At 43.5% G+C, this 19,694-nt stretch overlaps 1 protein-coding gene and 1 long non-coding RNA gene across 2 annotated transcripts; one reads left to right on the top strand and one right to left on the bottom strand.

Annotated features, from left to right (window-relative positions):
• Positions 1-5,284: 5,284 nt before the first annotated feature.
• On the bottom strand, positions 5,285-17,854 carry LOC113425947 (uncharacterized). The gene is made up of 3 exons (XM_026688256.2): positions 17,597-17,854; positions 12,097-12,224; positions 5,285-9,515 (listed from the first exon to the last, which is right to left on the bottom strand). The coding sequence occupies exons 2-3, from the start codon at positions 12,182-12,184 to the stop codon at positions 7,687-7,689; spliced, it is 1,917 nt and encodes a 638-aa protein (XP_026544041.1). The 5' UTR covers positions 12,185-12,224; positions 17,597-17,854; the 3' UTR covers positions 5,285-7,686.
• LOC148131893 (uncharacterized) lies at positions 17,823-19,064 on the top strand. Its single transcript, XR_015747194.1, has 2 exons — positions 17,823-17,919; positions 18,721-19,064. It is a non-coding gene; the product is annotated as an uncharacterized LOC148131893 (long non-coding RNA).
• Positions 19,065-19,694: the final 630 nt, after the last annotated feature.

The following is a 19,694-nucleotide window of genomic DNA, read 5'->3' as shown; positions in this document are numbered from 1 at the left end:
CATCCCTTTTCCTAGAATAAAATATTTTGATAAATATTTTTAAAAAGGCAGAATATTATATTTCCCTGGATGAGAAATGGAGAAACATGCTTTTGGAAAGCAGATCCCACATTTCTTAATAGTCCACAGCAGATGTCAGTACTTAAGAGATAAAGAGATAGATAGCTCTATTCATAAGCAAATACCCTCATCCAAAATCCAACAAAGGTAGGATTAGCTCTCAGCCACAATAGGAATTGCCCAACACCCCTTCATTGCATCACCCTCAGAAACCTCAACCAAACTTAGCTCAGACAAACACCTAGGATTTGTACTTTGACTATAGAGCTAGCTATGACCCCTACATAACCCCTACATGGCATCATGGGAGTCTGACAATGGCCAATAGAATACATGTTCTTGCACAGAAACAGGAAGCTCAAGTGCAAAGCTCAAGTACAAATCCCAAGAGATGGTTATAAAAACCCCTCACTCTCAACTCCGTGTGGTCAGTTGCCCAGAATCACACCTGCTTGATGGTTCTACTTCATCAATAAAGGGACCATATCCTCTGTTGGGATTTGAATTTGAGCTTGTATTCTGATAGGCTGTCAGACTCCCACGGGGCCATGCAGGGGCAACTGTGTAGGCTGTCCTGAGTCCCAGGCTTGGTTGAGCCTTGCAGGATGATGATGTGATGAGAGGGCTTTGGCCAATACCTATTATAGCTCTACCTGGAGATCTTTGTTATGTAAAATAGACTGGCCTAGGCCAGAGTAATGGCCCCTTAGCAAAGATGGGGGAGGGGGGACTGACTTTCTACTTCTGAGGTGAATTTCTGCTTCTGAGTTTCTACTCTTTTTAGGGGAAATATTCTGCCTTTTAATATTTCCTAGGATATTTCATTTTTCTAGGAGTAGGGTGGATGCTAATTTTCTACAGTTTGGAGCTATATTTAAATTATGAGCAGCCGATTTGGTCCTTTGGCTGATGGAACGGTCTGGTTTCTTATAAATTCATATGCTGGATCTAGAATCAGTTTCCCCTTAAATCCAAAACTCAGCACAAAATAAACTACTACATTTCCTTAGCAAGAATTAATGTACACATGGATGATGACGTTTAAATTCACTGCCACCAGGCAAAGTCGATGTTCCTTAAACGATCACCACCTTTGGCAGCACATCTTACCTTTTCTATAAACAAACATGCACTAAAATGAAATTGATCTCGGTCCAGCAGATGAATATATAAGAAACCAGACCATTCAAACAACCAATCAACAAGAGAACCAATCAGCTGCTCAGAATTTAAATATAGCTCCAAACACACAACCAACCAAAGGACCATCTGACCACACTGGCACACAAGAGTTGGGGCCCTTCCGGCTCTCCTTCGCTGTCCTGGCGGACTCCCCTCAGGGAAATGGCCCTTTGAGGCATTATTTATTTATTTATTTATTTATTTATTTATTTATGTCAATTGCTTACAAAATAATAGTTATGAATAACATAGTTATGAATACATGGATACATATAAGAAAAATAAAAAAATAAAAGAAACAATAGGACAGGGACGGTAGGCAAGTTGGTGTGCTTATGCACGCCCCCTACAGACCTCTTAGGAAAGGGGTGAGGTCAATAGTAGACAGTCTAAGGTTAAAGTTTTTGGGGTTTGGGGAAGAAACCACAGAGGCAGAGTCAGACATTGACCACTCTGTTGCTGAAGTGTATTTCCTGCAAACAACTTGGTGCAATAACCTTGAGTTTGTATCATAGTGTTCTCTTGTGTTGTTACGGTTGAAGCTGAGTATTCATTGACAGGTAGGACATTGCAATGTATGATTTATATATAGTATATAAAATCATACATTCTTTTTATATACTATACTTAGATCGGACCGAAGGTGGTGTAGTTCTAGTTTTCTAGGTCTAGAATTTTGAATCTGGTGGCATAAGGTATTCTGCAACGAGTAGAGGATTGGAGAACTCTTCTTGTGAAATATTTCTGGACTTTCTCAACTGTGTTAATATCAGATATGTAATGTGGGTTCCAGACTGATGAGCTGTATTTGAGTATTGGTCTAGCAAATGTTTTGTATGCTCTAGTTAGTAGTGTAATATTACCAGAGAAAAAGCTACGTAAGATTAGGTTAACAACTCTTAACGCCTTTTTGGCTATGTAGTTACAGTGGGCTCTAGCACTTAGGTCATTAGAGATGAGTACTCCAAGATCCTTGACAGAGTTTGGATCATCAACAAGGTCTGTATTTTATTTTTTTGATATATTTTTTTTGCCAATATGTAGGACAGAGCATTTATTTGTTGAGATTTGAAGTTGCCATTTGTTTGACCATTCTGATACATAGTCAAGGTCGTTTTGAAGGGTAGCAGTATTGTCTGTGGTATTGAATAGCTTCACATCATCAGCGAAAAGAATGCAGTTGCTCTTGATATGATCACAGAGGTCATTTATGTAGAGTATGAAAAGAGTTGGTCCTAGAACACTGCCTTGGGGGACACCACTGTTGACAGGTACAGAATTTGATAGGACGCTCCCAATTTTGACCATTTGTTGTCTGTTTCAAAGGAATGCTTCTAACCAGTTATGTAGGTGGCCAGAGATACCATAAGATTTTAGTTTTAGGAGTAGTTTGTCGTGTACCATCTCTTCTTGAAATCTCTTCTTGAAAGTCTCAAGTGATGGCACTCCCACAACTTCTGAGGGCAACTTCTGTTCCATTGGTTGATTGTTCTCACTGTCAGAAAGTTTCTCCTTATTTCCAGGTTAAATCTCTCCTTGGTCATTTCCATCCATTATTCCTTGTCTGGCCTACAGGCACTTTAGAAAATAGCTGGACCCCTTCCTCTCTGTGGCAGCCCCTCAAATATTGGGACATTGCTATCATGTCTCCCCTGGTCCTTCTCTTCACTAGACTAGCCAAGCCCAGTTCCTGTAACTGTTCTTCATATGTTTTAGTTTCCAGTCCCCTGATTATCCTGGTTGCTCCAATACTGCATCCAGTTTTGGTCACCACATTACAAAAAAGATGAGACTTTGGGAAAAGTACAAAGAAGATCAACTAAGATGATTAAAGGCATGGATACTAAAACATATGAAGAAGGGTTGCAGTATTCATATCTTTTAGTCTCCAAGCCTTTAATCATTTTAGTTGCTCTTCTTTGCACTTTTTCCAAACTCTCAATATCTTTTTTGTAATGTAACCAAAACTGGATGCAGTATTCCAGGTGTAGCCTTACTAAGGCTTTATGAAGTTGTACCAATACTTCACATGGTTTTGATTCTATGCCTCTGTTTATGCAACCAAGGATTGCATTAGCTTTTTGGGCTGCCACTGCACACATCTGGCTCATATTTAAGTGACCTTCTGCTAGCACTCCAAGATCCCTCTCAGAGTTACTATATTTGAGCCAGGTTTCACCTAATCTGTACTTGTATCTTTGGTTTCTCCTGCCTAAGGGTAAAGCCTTGCTTTTCTCCACATTAAATTTCATGTTGTTGGATAGGGCTCGTTGTTCAAGTCCGTCAGGATCCATTTTTGGATCCTGAGCTTGTCTTCTGGGGTGTTGGCTATTCCTGCCAGCTTAGTGTACTTTACAAATTTGATGACTTCCCCTTCTATTCCCTTATCTAAGTCATTTATGGAGAAATTGAAGAGTACTGGGCCTGAGACAGAATCCTGTGGCACCCCACTGCTCCTCTCCATGTAGATATAGTACCATTAAGGATGACTCGTTGAATTTGGCTTGTCAGCCATAGCTAGATTTCCCCCTTTGTTGCAGAAGAACACAGCATCTGCCCCACTTGCTATGATTTTGAATTTAAGCTGGATTAGATTTGGATAAGACACCAGCAAGAAATCCAAGCAGAACTATAGTTTCCTTTTCTAACTCAGGAAGGCTTCCACTAGATCAATAAGGAATTGTTCAAACTCTCTTCAGAGAATCTCTGATGTGAATGGGATTCCTAAATATTGATGGAGCTGGACCTCAGTCCAGTCACCCAATACACATCATGGTCTCAAATTTTCACATTCCTAAATGGGAATAGAGAGGCAGTTTGGTGTTGTTGTTGAGGCATCAGGCTAGAAACTGGGAGGCCATGAATTCTAGTCCTACTTTGGGCACAAAGCCAGCTGGATCATCTTGGGCCAGTCACTTTCTCTCATCACTAGAAAGGAGGCAATGGCAAACCACTTTTGGAAAACCACCTTAAAAGCTGCAGGTAGTTTCCCAGAATCGGACCCAACTTAATAAGAAGAAACAAGTGGGAGTAGCTCTCAAAGGCATAAAGTTCAAGAAAATGTTACCATAGAAAATGCAGAATGGTGGACGAATGCAGCATGGAAATAAGTGGAATTCTTTGATATGGCACAGTGTGGAAGAAAGGTGGCTGTTTGGTGAAGGGGTGGGATTCTACCTAGTTGGACTGGTTCTATAGAACCGGTTGTTATGATTCTGCGGAATTCGGAGAACCGGCAAATCGTGCCACTGGCTAGCCCCTCCCCGCCCAGTCACTCCTTACCTGGCATGCTCATCATCCAACTTCCTGCTTGTGCCTTTGCCTTTTGGTAAGTTGCTATTTTTCCTTTATTTTTCCCCCAACCATCAGCTGTTCTGACTATCAGCTGTGCCGGAAGATTTAGATTAGCTAGAAAGCAGGAAATCATTGGATTTCTTGCTTTCTAGCTAATCTAAAAGCAGCGTTGAACCTTCCTTAGGACTGAAGCTTCTATTTTTCATTGCAGACTCAGGTAGCAGATTGCAGAAAGGTAGATCTCTGAGTGAATCTGTGATTCTGGGAGCAACTCAATCTGCCTGCCTGCTTTGCCTGATTTTGGGTAAAAGTTGCTCCTTTTTATAAAAAAAAATCAATATATACTTACATGGTGTGTTGTGAGTTAATTTTGTGAGTTTGCTTGCAAGCATATTTTATGTGACAGACTCAGGCAGCAGATTGCAGAAAGGTAGATCTCTGAGTGAATCTATGATTCTGTGAGCAACTCAATCTGCCTGCCTGCTTTGCCTGATTTTGGGTAAAAGTTGCTCTCTTTTTTAATAAAAAATTCAATATTTACATAAATATCTACAATATTTACATACAAGGCATGCTCAGCCAGTCACATGAGCACCAAGGCACACCCACCAATTAGGCCACACCCACAGAATCAGTTGTTAAGAAATGTGAATCCCACACCTGGTTTGGTGTTTAAAGAAGAATATAAAACTTGTCAGCCCTGCCCCAACCAGGTTCTCCAAGCAAGCAAGACCCTCGACTCCATTAATGTCAAAAGGTATACTTTACTAAAAGCCAAGTGGAATACCGAATAGCAAAAGCCAGAACTTAAGCTCACGCACCAAAGCTTTCCCAATAACTTTTCCTCCTTTGTCCCTTCCCATTGCTGGTCATTCCCCCCCCCACCACCCACACCTAACCATATTCAAATAAATTGTTTTCAAAATGGTGACTTTCTAGCAGCAGCAGCCTTCTCCCAGGGCAACAGCCCTGAAGTTTTTCACCGCGAGGCACTTTAACCGAGAGGCACATTCTTTTCCTTTCCTGTAAGCATTCCCCCCTTGGTCCATTGTAGACTGGCAGTTAGCAAATGTGGAACTCAAGCGCATGATGGCAATTCTGAAATTTAATACAGGAATGTCTACTAAAATCTTCTCTGGACTTCTTCTGGGCCTCCAGTATCTTTTCTTGAATCAGGGTGACCGTATTCCAAGTGTGATCTCATCAGTTCAGTGTAAAACAGTACTATCATTTCCCATGATCTTGATGCTGACTCATATTTAAGCAGTGAACCATTAGGACAGGGGTGTCGAACTCGCGTCGTCACATCGTCACATGACCTATCGTGACTTTTTCCCCCTTCACTAAACCAGAGGTGGGGGTGGCCAGCATGTGACACATCCGGGCCCCAGACTGTGAGTTTGACACCCCTGCACTAGGACATCCCTCTCACAGTTACTACTGTGAGGCCAGGTACCTCCTATTAGGTAGGATGATCTGACATCTATTTTTGATGTTTGAGAGCCATGGCCTAATTTGTTCAATATTGTTGTCAGATGAATCAATGCAACGACAAACAGTAGTAGTGATAACTCTTTTTCAAAGATACCTCTATCAGGGTAGTAATTTAAGAACTGACAAGCTGTTGTAATGATGCAATGATGGGAATGAGTAAGCAAGGTTTGTAGCTGTTGTCCCTTTAAGAGCCTGTATAATAAGAAGAGGCCCTGTTAGGGCATCTCTCTCTCTTGTTGTGTGTTCTTCCCTGATGTAATTGCTGCTGGTTTGACTTCTGCCTGTAGTACGTGTATGTATAGTATATATTCTTTTGTAGATAAAACCATTATTTATTACAAACCTCTGCTTGCTGGTATTGCTCCTGGGTTGTCTCACATAGTAAAGCGGTGTGCACTCTGACAACCTCTCTTAATATTAAGCTCTCCCAAACTATCACCATTGACTAGCAGCTGTATCTTCTATTGTGCCATTAATGTTTCCATAAAGCTTCCGGTGTTTCTACAAACTCCTGTTATTTCTAGGCATTTGGTTATCTATTCAACAGATCCTACTGCTTCAAGCCACTTCTCACACTACATACATTTATAAAGTTTCACCCTGCTATGAGGTATAAAATGAATGATTGTTCACTCATGCACTTCTATACTTGCCACACATGGTTTCTCCCCAGTACGTATTTTCCCATAGGAATTATAGTTGTTTCAATTCTGAACAGCTTCCAGCATGTCATGCATGTACTGTACATGATTTCCCTTCTACGTGGATCCTTTGATGAAAAGGATACTTTCCACCCTGAAGCTCCATTAAGACTCCCTTAATTTACATTGTCTTTTTCTGGAAAGTAAGGTTTTCTGGAAAGTAAGGTTTTTCTTCAGAAACACTTTCCACATTCAGTGTATTGATATGTTTTCTTCCAGGTAAATAAATTTTTGGGAATAAGCAAAGAAGAGGCACCAAAGCACTTTTATATCCTTGAGACATTTACGTAGTTCCTCCAATGAGCAAATCCTTTTGCAAGAAAAAATAAGGGAAATATTTTAAACTAGTTCTATACCCATGCTTCGCTATGAAACTATGTCGTGGGTTTAGTTTTTGGGGAGGAAAATAAGGGGGGGAAAAAATTCTGTCCTTGCCTACCAGCATCCATCAGTATTCATCTGGCTAGTGTCCTCTCAGTCTGTGAGAGTTGAGGGCTGTTTGGAAACTGAAACAGTATTTGCTATGTGAGCAAGAAGGAGACAGCAAGGAGCCTGGGCGTGGCTTAGCTCAACTGTTCTGTACTAAAGCTGCTTGGTGCTGTGAAACTGAAACTCCTCTGCTTGTATTTTGCATTTTTTTTTTCAGGTGGAGAGGGGGAGTAGAACTCAGGATCAGAGCGTGTTAATAATAATATATATGAAATACTAATCCTTTCTTAGTGAGCACCTAGAAGCCAAGAGGAACATACGTGCCAAATTTCAAGTTTGTAGGCTTTACGGTTCTGGAGATTTTGTGATGATGCGTGAGTGGTATTTCGCAGATAGGTAGGTAGGTAGGTAGATAGATAGATAAATAGATAAAGCTGTTTCCACATTTGATACATTTAATGGCTTCTGTGAATTAATTTTCTACAGATATTACATGACTGATTCTAATTACTTTTCTACATTCAGCTCATTTATGTGGTTTCTCACCTGTATGTATCCTCCTATGGTAATTAAGACCACCGCTACTTCTATAGCAGTTTCCACACTCCATACATTTGTATGGTTTCTCTCCCGCGTGCATTCTTCTATGGCTATTAAGGGAACTGTTTTGACTAAAGCACTTTCCACACTCACCACACTGATAGGGCTTTTCACCTGTGTGGGTCCGCTTATGGGAACTAAGGTCACTGGTGGTCCTACAGCCCTTTCCACACACCGCACATTTATAGGGTTTTTCCCCAGTGTGGATCCTTTCATGGGAAGCAAGTTCTTGAGAATCACTGAAACTCTTTCCACATGCCGTGCATTTGTACGGTTTCTCCCCAGTGTGGATTCTGTAATGTACAATAAAAGATTTTTTTTGACTGAAGCTTTTCCCACATTCCTTGCATCCAAATGGTTTCTCTCCAGTGTGGGTCCATTTGTGGCGAACAAGGGCCCCTGAGTCGGTAAAGCATTTGCCACATTCGGAGCAACTATAGGGCTTTTCCCCTGTGTGGATTCTTTTATGGATATTAAGGTGACTTGTTTGATTGAAGCGCTTCCCACACTCGGTACACTGATACGGTTTCTCTCCGCTGTGGATACTACTATGGGAAGTTAGGTGGCTGGGTTTACGGAAGCTCTTTCCACACTCCAGGCATTTGTACGGTTTCTCTCCTGTGTGGGTCCGTTTGTGGGCATGAAGGCCACCAGAACTGGCAAAGCTTTTTCCACACTGCAGGCATTGAAAGGGCTTCTCCCCCGTGTGGATTCTGTTATGGGAAGTAAGGTTTGCAGAACAACGGAAGCTCTTTCCACACTCCATGCATTGAAATGGCTTTTCCCCCGTGTGGATCCTCTCGTGTGACTTAAGATGACCTTTTTGACTGAAGTTTTTTCCACAATGCAGACATTTATAAGGTTTCTCCCCTTTATGCATCTTATTATGTAAGGTTAGAGTGCAGCTTCTGCTAAAGCTTTTCCCACACTCCAGGCATTCATAGGGTTTCTCCCCTGTGTGGATCCTTTTATGCTGAGTAAGGGCACCTGGGGCTTTGAAGCATTTCCCACACTCTATGCATTTATACGGCTTCTCTCCGGTGTGGACCCTTTTATGTAAATTGAAGTTGCCATTTTGGGTGAAGCTCTTTCCACACACTGTGCAATGATACGGCTTTTCCCCTGTATGGATCCTATTGTGGAAAGTGAGGTGAGTTGCAGAGCGGAAGCTCTTCCCACATTCCAGGCATTTACATGAATTATTCCCAGTGGGGCTTTTTTTCCGGGAATTTGATTCCTTGCTCCGAGTAAACATTGTTCTACCCTCCTTGCATTGATACCATCTCTCCTCCCTGTGGATGTTTTGGTGGGAAATAAGAGCTGCACTGTTTCTGAAGCTCTTTCCGCAGGTGATGCATTGATGCTGCTTCCTCTCTTCATGGACCCTCTGATGTGAATTCTGGTGACTTTCCTGACTGGCGTTTTCTCCAAATTCCAGACATTGGTATGGATCCTTTGCTTTGGGAATGTTTTTATGGAACGTAAGGGGATGGCTTGTATAACAGTCACATAATCCCAATTCATCTCTGAGTATTTTTCCGCACCCTGGACATGTTGCTTTTGCTTGGGTATCATCATTGTGCAAGAAAATGCTGATATCTACATATGGGGAACTAGAATATTTCCCCAGCTCCTCCTTTAACTCCTTTTCTTCAGGCTTTTCCTTTTCACTCATTCTTTCCGCAACTTCCTTTTCGGCTGTTAGAAAAGGTGTTGCCATCTCTTGGGCAGCATGGACTATCTTCAATCCATCACCTACATGGAAAAGGAGAAAGGGGGGGAAAAGGAAAGTTGACACAAAATGAGGTGTGAAAGGGATTAAGCATCATTGTTGACTCTCTTATTTGAACATAGTAAAAGTCCCACCACTATCTTTGATTCATTTAGCCGTTTTTTGTAATTATTCTCTCTGCTTCCATCAGCTTGTGTTCAAAACATAGTATTATGCTGCATATCTAGTTGATATAAGATCTGCCCCAGGCTTCCCTCTTGCCCTCTGTGTGCTGCAGAATGCAACTCATTGTGATGACCCAGGGCGTGGCACAAAAAGTCACAAAAGTAGGTAAAGTCCCTTTAATTCCTCCAACTTGACCCCCAACGTCCAGTTATCATTGGCTGGAGAAAAAAACTCTCCCAAGAACAGTTTTGAAAGGGAAGAAATTTAGTCCAAACCAAAAGTACATATAAATTATAAATAAAAACCAACACAAACTACGCTGCAGCATTTAGCGAGACAGGGCAGGATAAGGAATTGCAGAATTCAAAAGATAACGAAACACATATAGTTGGGAGGACTCCAGAACCCAGATAGGACTTGACAAACAAAGATAATGCACGCGTTGCTTCCAGCAAGGTTCTATGTGGAAACACCCTCTTTATCCTGTTTTCCCAGCTGCAGCTAATGAAGGGAATCGGGGCCTTTTTCTCCCCTGTAACCCACGTTGCTCCCTTATCTGTTCCTCCCTGCATGCCCTAGGATAAAGAGGGGGTGGGCCTGGGTCTTTCTTTGAATGCCCAGCCAGACTGTGCCCTTCCCCAGTTTCCTCCCCAGCCACCGGAGCCACACTCCCACTCCCTGTCAGCTTTTCGACCTTCCCCTCAGAATCAGATTCCAACAGGGACATGACACTCATAATGCTGTGGGGAAATAATTTTGAATCTCGGGGTGGGGCCCCATCAGCTCTGCTGCTCCTTTCAGTTCAGTTCCAAGAATATGCGTGGGACTCTTGAAAGCTGACTTTTTTTTTTTCAAAATTGGATGATGAGAGAGGATCAGTTCACTGAATTTATATCTGAGAAAGTGGAAGTACTGATTTATGCCATGAGGTTTTGCCTTCTCTGTTGAGGAAACTTTCCCTTGAAAATACCAGTTTTCATTCTCCCCTAGCTATCCCAAAGGAAGGTATCCATGTAAATAATGGTGGTTGGGGGAGCCACCAGAATTGGAGGTCCCATCTCTGGAAAACGTGACTATCAAACGGTCCACCTTACTAGCAGTAACATCCTTGTGATAAACCCTGTGTACCACTGGGTCTCTTAAGTACCACCTTTATAAGCAGCTAGAACGTCTGCTATTTTCAGCTTGGCCCCTTGCTGGCATCCTGCCATCAAAGGCTAGAAAAAAGGAGTGGAACGTGGGGGGGGAGGGACAAAAAATGTGCAATCAATCTGGTTGGTGATAGGAAATAGGGAAGGGGGAAATGACAGCTGATGAAGAACAGAGAAGCTCCAAACTAATTTGTACCAGCACTCAAAGCCATGCACCCTGAGAAAGAATGTGGATTGCCCCCAAACATCTCAGCATTCTTAAAATACATAAGCAGATCCTTATTGGCTGAAGACAGACTGGTCGTGCGGGGAGGGCTGGGATGAGTATCTTTTGAGCAGGGGAAATTTAGTTCTAGCCTGACTCTAATGCAACCAACATCTTTTAGTAAAAGAACCTATCACTTCAATGAAATAGAGTCGAGGGCAGAGGTTAAAAAATCCCAGCAACTGGTTCGCTGCCCGGTTGCTGGGTGGGCAGGCCCATGTTGAGCGTGGCCTACAAGAATTTTCTGTTTCCAGCTTCCGGTGGGCCTCCAGAACTCGGGTAAGGCCGTTTTCGCCCTCCCAAGGGTCCGGAGGCTTCCCCCGGGCCTCTGGGAGGGTGAAAACAGCCTCCCCTGGGCCCTGGAGTCCCATCAGAAGCTAAAAACAGGCCCATTTTGCGACTTCTGGTTTTTCCGGGAGGGCCATTTTTGCCCTCCCAAAGGTCCAGAGGCTTCCCCTGGGCCACTGGGAGGGCGAAAACAGCTTCCCCCAGGCCTGTTTCTGGACTTCCGGAAGGCCCATTTCTCCCCTTCCCAGAACCTCCACACGAACCCTGCACTCACCTCCATCGAAAATGGGCCACGTGGAGACTTCTGGGAGGGGAGGGGTGGGCAGGGCCAGCCGGTCGGTTGAAATACCGGTTCGGTGAACCGGATGTAACTTTGTTTGCCTGAACTGGTCTGAACCGGTAGAATCCCACCCCTGGTCCGAGGGTATTTCTTTCCTAAGAGATTTGATTTAAGGAAGGTCTGACAGCAACAAAATGAAAACAACTCCTAAGGCTATCTACAAAGGGAAACAGACACAACCTGATTAAGATGAGAAACTGCATCGGAGGAGACCTCTCTCCTCCTTTTGGAGGCAGTGTGGGGGTTTAACCCACTTACAAGTCCACATAGAAATAAAAATGCAGTTAAAAACTCTCTCAACTGTACACAATGAACAGACTAGCATTCCATGATAGAAAGAGAGAGACTGCTCACTTCCAACATCTTTTCAAGCCAGAGGAAAGAAAATCCCTTACCGAAGGAAGCCATATTCTTTGTGTCTTCCACCATGACCTCTTGGTGCGGAGCTTTCTGCTCATAATCCAGTAGGGCCCACTCCTCCATGGAAGAAAAACACAGCTATATCCTTAAGAAGTACCAAATCCTGAAACAGAAAGAAAACATTCCATGAACATTTGTATTAGTGAAATATTCAATAAATTATATGCAAATTCATAATGAACAAAACAACCACCAAAATTTCTAACTGGGGCAAATAAGTATCTTCTTTGGAGAATCTTACCAAAGGAATAAACAACTTGCAAAACCTCTGGTTAAAAATACATCTCAGTTAATGCTTTACAGGAAGTCCTCGACTTACAGCAGTTCATTTAGTGACCGAACTTTGGTTTTTGACCATTTTTCGTTATTACAATTAATAACAGAACAGAATAACTAGTTGGAAGGGACCCTGGAGGTCTTCTAGTCTGACTCCATACCAGGGGTGTCAACTGGATTTCTTCAAGGGTTGGATCAGCATTGTAGTTCTCCTCTGGCCAGCCGGGGGGAGACATGGCCCACCACCACCCCATTTCTGGCCTGTGCCCTGTTTTGGCCAGCAGAGTACTGCAGGAGGCCGTCCAAGCTGAAAACAGGGCATGGGGGTGGACACGTGGCCCACACACACCTTGTGTTGGCTGCTAGAGGCCAGTCCTTTCCTATTTCCAGGCCAGCCCCACGGGCCAGATTTAAGTACTCCACTATGCCTCAATCATAAGACACCCCTGTTCTATACCATTTCATTTATAGCAGAACAGAATAACAGATTAATAGAGTTGCTAGGAACCTTGGAGGTCTTCTAACCCCCTCCTCAAACAGGAAACCCTATGTCATGCCCCTGGTGGAGACTGACTCTGAGGGAGAGGAGGAACAGCCAACAGGGAGTGGAAGTGTAGCTCCGGAGGTTGTGGAGGAGACTGGGGAAGGGCAGAGGCCAGCTGAGCAGTCAGAGGAGGACCCAGGCCCATTCCCTATCCATCCTAGGGCACGCAGGGAGGAGAGGATAAGGGAGAGATGGGGTCTACAAGGGAGGAGAGGGCCTTGATCCTCTTCATGGGCTACAGCTCTGATAACTGAATAAGAGTATGGACCTGCCTACTGGCGAACGCTGGAAAGAAAGCGTGTAAATATCTCTAGTTTATAATTTCTCTCTGAGTTTGGCGTCCTTCTCAGTGTGTGTTATCTGTGGACATCCTCCAGCCCTTATCTTGCCTGGTTTGTGTTGCTTTTTTCCTTCTTCGTGCAACTGTATGGGAGGTTTTTTTGTCTTCCGTCAAAGATATTCAGAGCTTGGAAGCAAATTGAAGGAATAAAAGGGGCTTCATCTGTTTTCTGTGACTGTGTTTGTTTTGTATCCCACCCTGGGTCATCACACCCTATACCATTTCAGACGAATGATTGTTTCTTCTCAAAAACCTCCAATGATGGAGCACCCAAAACTTCTGGTGGCAAGCTGTTCCACTGATCAATTTTTCCAACTGTCAGGAAATTTTTCCTTAGTTCTAGGTTGCTTTTCTCCTTGATAAGTTTCCACCCATTGCTTCTTGTCAGGTGCTTTGGAAAATAACTTGACTCCCACTTGTTTGTGGCAACACCTTAGATATTGGAACACTGCTATCCTGTCTCCCCTAGTGTTCTGACCCAACCCTTGTTCCAAGGAAACAAACACCAAACGGAGGTAACAGCAAAACCTTTTAATGACACTTTAAGAATTCAGTTCCTTCATGGTTAAAAGGCTATTTCAAACTAATTCTCTCTGATAAGAACGAGCCTTGCCAAGGTTGTGCAAGGCTGCCAAGAACACTAGATAAAGTTGCTAAGAAATATTTCAAACACAAAAAGTCTCCAAACACCAACCAAGATAATCCAAACGTCCACAAGGCTTGACTTCATTGCTTCCTGCAAAGAACTCCGGTTTCTCAGTTGGCTTTTGTCTCTGAAGGGAGGGACCAATTACCTTGCAGCCTTACTCCCGAGTCGCCCGTGCTGCTGCAGCTGCTCTTTCCTTTGAGCAGCCCTGCGTGCACATGCACTGGGCCCAGGCTCCTCAGGGACCTCTTCATCGCTGCTGCCAGCCTCCACAATCTCCGAAGGCAGCATTCCACTCCTGGATAGTCCTGGCCCAATCCCTGCATCACACGCCCCTCATTTGAGACCTCAGTTGTCCACACCTGCTGCCGGCGAACTACAACACTTAGTTCTTCTTTTCATTAGACTAAGACATACCCAATTCCAGCAACCGTTCTTCATATGTTTTAGCCTCCAGTCCCCTAATCATCTTTGTTGCTCTTCTTTGCACTCTTTTTAGAGTCTCAACAATTTTTTTTTACATTCTGGCAAACAAAACTGGATGCAGTATTTCAAGTGTTATAGGTAGTCCACGGCTTCATTTAGTGATCATTCAAAGTTAAAACGGCACTGAAAAAAGTGACTTATGACCATTTTTCATACTTACGACCTTTGTAGCATTCGCGTGACCATGTGATCAAAATTCAGATGCTTGGCTACTAGTTCTTATATATGATCGTTACTGTGTCCCAAGGTCATGTGATCGCTCCCCTTTTGTGAGCTTATGATCAGTCAAAATCAGCAGAGAAGCCAGATTCACTTAACAACTGTCTTACTGACTTATCAACTGCAGCTATTCATTTAACGACCGTGGCAAGAGATGCCGTAAAATGGGGCAAAACTCACTTAACAAATGTCTCACGTAAAAATACGAAATTTTGGGCTCAGTTGTGGTCATTAGTCGAGAACTACCTGTATAATATCTACCAGTGGGGGGAAAACAACAGCAAAGGGCTAACTTGCTATCAAACATCCTAACCATATTCTGGAATGCTACTACAATGCAGAAGGGCGATTCTAGCCTTTCTCTATGGTAACTAGGGAATCAGATAATCTGCATACTTTGCAGCCACAGCAACAATACACAGAAGCTGCTGATACTGGGTGAGAGGAAAACTGAAAGTGATGGAAGGACCAAGGATTAGACTCAGAAGCAGGTCTCTTAGCCATGAATGTATGCATTAAAGCATCTCACATAGCTTGAATTCCAGATGTCTCAAGCAGACCCCATATGTGTGGCTGTCAAATCATTGTTATTATCTTTATTGTCAGAGTACAACATGTGTACAATGAGACTGGCTGAGCCTTCCTGCACCCCCCACACACACACAACTCACAGTGAGGACAGAAGTCCCTAACCCAGTCCCAATCTTATTACACTATGTGACCTTGTTGCACAATGCACCGGCCCCGCAAGTTTATCATACTATGTTGACATGAAGTTATTTTCCCTTCAGAAGTCAGGCAGCCCACAGGTAGAAAGTGATCTTCAGCCTGTTGGTGCGGCCGGCTATACTTCTCTATCTCCTGCCCAATGGTAGGAGAGTGAAGAAGTGCTGACCGGGATGTGAGTCATCCCTGAGAATTTTCCTCACTCTTCTAAGGCAGCGAGCCCAAGCAAGGTCATCTAGTGGTATCAGGGAACAGCCCACAATGTTTTGTCCTGTGATCACCACCCTCTGTAGTGTCTTTCTATCCGTGGCTGTCAAGCCAGCATGCCACACCGTAAGGCAATATGTGAGGACGCTTTCTATTGTGGACCGGTAAAAGGAGGTCATCAGTCGTTGTTCCACTTTATTCTTTCGCAAGACCCTAAGGAAATGGAGTCTCTGTTGGGCCTTTCTGGCCACCTGGGTTGTGTTGATTTTCCAGGTTAAGATCTTCGCTGAGGTAGACTCCCAGGAATTTAAAGGATAATCAGTGAAGACAACGAAAACTCCTTTTTTCTACAGGTGGGACTTTGGAACAGCCTACGGGAAAGGGACGATGCCTTTTTAAATGCACACCGCCACAACTATCTCCAGTGCTGATATAAAAAGGAGCAGATTAAAAAAAAGGAATTCATGAAGGAAAAAAAAACGGGGCAAATTCAATCCTGAGTACGAAAGGGCACTTCTGGGATGGATCCTCCCGAGCGACTCCTCCACTCAAGCAATGGCTCCATGGCTCCTCTCTGTTCTACCAGGTTATTTAGGAGGAAAGAGCCTTCTACTGCATTCATAGTGGAAGGTTTCCTTTTACAAAAGCCAAGCTGTTACCAAATAGGAGAAGGCCAGACCTGAGGTTTGGAGAGTGAAGACTGCCCACTCACCAGTGGTGGAATGAAGGCTCACTGGTGCCCTAAGCACTGATAAATCTTGGTGCCCCAGCCCTCCTTTATACATACTGTACAAACAAAGCCAAGCTTAATCTACATAAGTTTTTGTGGTGCCCCTTTTGGGCCTGGCGCCCTAAGCACATGCTTAGTCTCTTAAGGATTAATACACCACTGCCCACTCGCTTTCCCCACTCCCAAGCCCTCCCCCGCCCCACATTATCTCCCTGGTGTCCAATGGGATTTAAATAAATTGTTTTGGTAACAGGTCTGCTGCCTGGCGGGCTTGGCCATTATCTGCATTCCATTCCCATCTTTTGTGGCTTTGAAGTTAGCCAGTTGATGTCTCCGGCAGACATTCCGAATGGTTTCGTTTCTGGGTTCCCTCCCCCTCCCCCAACTGATCCCTCACCCCCACCTACCCCCATGGCAGTCTGGCATCTGCGAAGCAACGGTGTAGGATGGCTGCTCGGAATTCCTCGCCATTTAAATCCAAGGCTTCTGGAGCTGATACAGCACCAGAGAAAATCCCATGGGAAATGATCATAGGACATAGGATCCTAAGACTGTAAGGGGCCTCCGAGATCTTCCAGTCCAACCCCCTGCACAAGCAGGAGACCTTATAGTATATGACTGTCTGGTCTGTTTTTTGAAAGCCTCCAGTGATTAAGGCACCTGCAACTCCGGGAGGCAAACTGTTCCAGGAGAAAGTGCTGACTGTAAGAACAATATTTACAGACCTCTCACATCCCGGACATAAACTGTTTCAACTCCTTCCCTCAAAACGACGCTATAGAGCACTGCACACGAGAACAACTAGACACAAGAACAGTTTTCCCCCGAACGCCATCACTCTTGCTAAACAAATAACCCGGTCAACACTGTCAAACTATTTACTAAGTCTGCACTACTATTACTATTAACCTTCTCATCACTCCTTATCACCCATCCCCTCCCACTTGGGACTGTATGACTGCAACTTTGTCGCTTGTATCCTTACAATTTATACTGACTGTTTCCTAGTATGATTTGATTGCTTATTGTACCTTATGACTATCATTAAGTGTTGTACCTTATGATTCTCGACTCTTGACAAATGTATCTTTTATGTATACTGAGAGTATTTGCACCAAGAGAGAGTATGACACACCATTCCTTGTGTGTCCAATCACACTTGGCTAATAAAGAATTCTATTTGTTCTATGTTCCAATCTTATGAGAGACCCAAAAAGCAGCATCTAAGGGTCACATTTCCAAGAACTTTCCCCGCCTCACCCAGATCTACCTGAAGGGAAAGGAAAATGGAAGCTTCTTACCCCGTTGCCCCGCAGGGAAAGGCGGCTCTGCCCCTCGCCTGGACTCCGTTCCCCAAGAGAGGCGTGCAGAGCAGGATCCGTGCAATGCCTTCCTCGCAGCTCCTCCAGCACCACTGCCTTCCCAGCACATTCCCGTAAGCTGCACCTCCCTCCCTCCCCGGAAGGACCCACCACAGGAGGGTTTAAAGTGCAAACAGAGATTGCTTCTCCCTATACAGGTCCCTCCCTCTTCCCTTATCCTCCGAGATCCAATGGACTGTTTTCCACTGACCTGGAAGCTCTTGGCAAGAGGGCAACCCTGGGCAGATCCTGTTTTAATCCTGGTATAAGGACCAGACTCTCTCTCTTTCAGACGATAAGAATGAACTTTTGAAAACTGGGTATTTCAAAAGGAATTCTTTATTGAAAAGGAAGATAGCCAGGCAATATTCAAAGCAGGGTCTAATATCCCTTCAAGCATGCAGATTAGATAAAGGGGGTTAGAACCCTTCCCATTAGTCTGGTGTGGATTTCGTTAATACAAAGAAGCAACATGTTAATCCTCCCCCTCTTTTTTTCTGGGAACGTAGTTGAGAAGATCTTCCCAGGAAGTTTCTTTCGAAGCTGGAATTTTTATGGTCCCTTCTCCTCTTGCTGCCTCTCCAAGAGGTGACAAGTTTTCAGGCAACTGGGCTCCGGTCCCCAGTTGTAAATCGTGTGCAGGTTATACAGATTCAATACAAGAATTAAGATGTTCGGTTTACATCAAAAAGGGTTACTTGTATCAACCCCCCCCCCACCCTTCTTCTTCCATTGAAGAATGGCAGATACACGGATTTGACACCTGGGAAGCAACAGGGAGCGAACACCCTAGGTGATCACTGATGAGGAGTTAGGGGGTAGGCGCTTGAGGGAGTAAAGTTTGGACATTGTGCCACTCTTCCCACACCACTGTTGGGAATATAGGTCAGTTTCCCAGCAGAAACCTGTTTTTGCAAAGAAACATTTACCCAAAAAAAAAACCAACAACCTCGTTTTTCCCTTGCTGTGGCTGTCTCCTGTTTCAATAACAGAAGTTATCCCCTCTACAGAAATTTTTTGCAGGTCTCCCGTGCTTGACAAAGCTGTCTTCCCTTTCGTTGCAGTTAAAGGCAGCATCTCTTCCACCTGCTGTGAATTTCGAATTGAAGTGGGATGGGCATGGATAATACACCATCAGGAAATCCAAGCAGAACTGGGAAATCCAATTTCAGATCCTGTCCACAGAAGGATATGGGAAGATTTGTATGTAATGATCAGGAGACATTTCTTTTTATCATGAAGCTAAGCTATTTTTTTCAAAAAAAATAAATAATGATCTGGCATTCCTGCCTTGGATAGCTTTACTAAAATTCAATAGCCCTTCCAAAATATGGAGAAGAGGGGAAGTCTCTTTAGAGATAGTGCAAAAATAAAATATTGAAAATAGAATGAAGTGCTACATTAACAACATGTCTATAGAGATTCTCAGTCACCCAGGTCATGGTTGTCCCAAAGGAGCTATTGCAAGGGGCAACTGGACTTTGGTTTTTCTGGTTTTGGACTTTCTGTCTTTTCCTTTTATGTACACAGAGAGCCTATGCACCAAGACAACTTCCTTGTGTGTCTAACACTTGGCCAATAAATAATTCATTCATTCATTCTTCGAAGTTGTTTCTTGGACGAGAAGCAAAATGTCTTCAAAGAAAAACCAGAAAGTTCAGTTGCCTCTTGAAAAAGCACCTTTGGGACAATGCGTAACTATGTGCGGTAGCTATTTCTGTCTATTCACTAGGAGATGAGCTTCATAGTCTACTACATTATATTTTGATCATTAATCAAACCCCTCTGTTTATGGTCTCTGTTTATTTTTTTTATATCACACTGTGATGACCCGTAGTCTCTCAAAATAACCCAAAACATATATTAAAGTCCGGTAAGGCCTTCAACTTAACTTCACTGTTTTATTAGGCACAGTTTAAAGTCACAAAAGTAAATAATGAGGCAAACAGAAAACCAAAACAAACCGCATTGATGAGAGTTCCGAAGCAAGCCAAGGTAACTAATCATAAACTCCAGGAAAATAACCAAGAAAAGTCCA

The sequence above is a fragment of the Notechis scutatus genome, chromosome 2 (assembly GCF_049901735.1).
Source record: "Notechis scutatus isolate UNSWTSFEM ecotype Mainland chromosome 2, rNotScu1.2, whole genome shotgun sequence".
Classification (NCBI taxonomy): Eukaryota; Metazoa; Chordata; class Lepidosauria; order Squamata; family Elapidae; genus Notechis; species Notechis scutatus.
The sequence above is the reverse complement of the archived record's forward strand: the minus strand, read 5'-3'. Positions and strand labels throughout refer to the sequence as shown.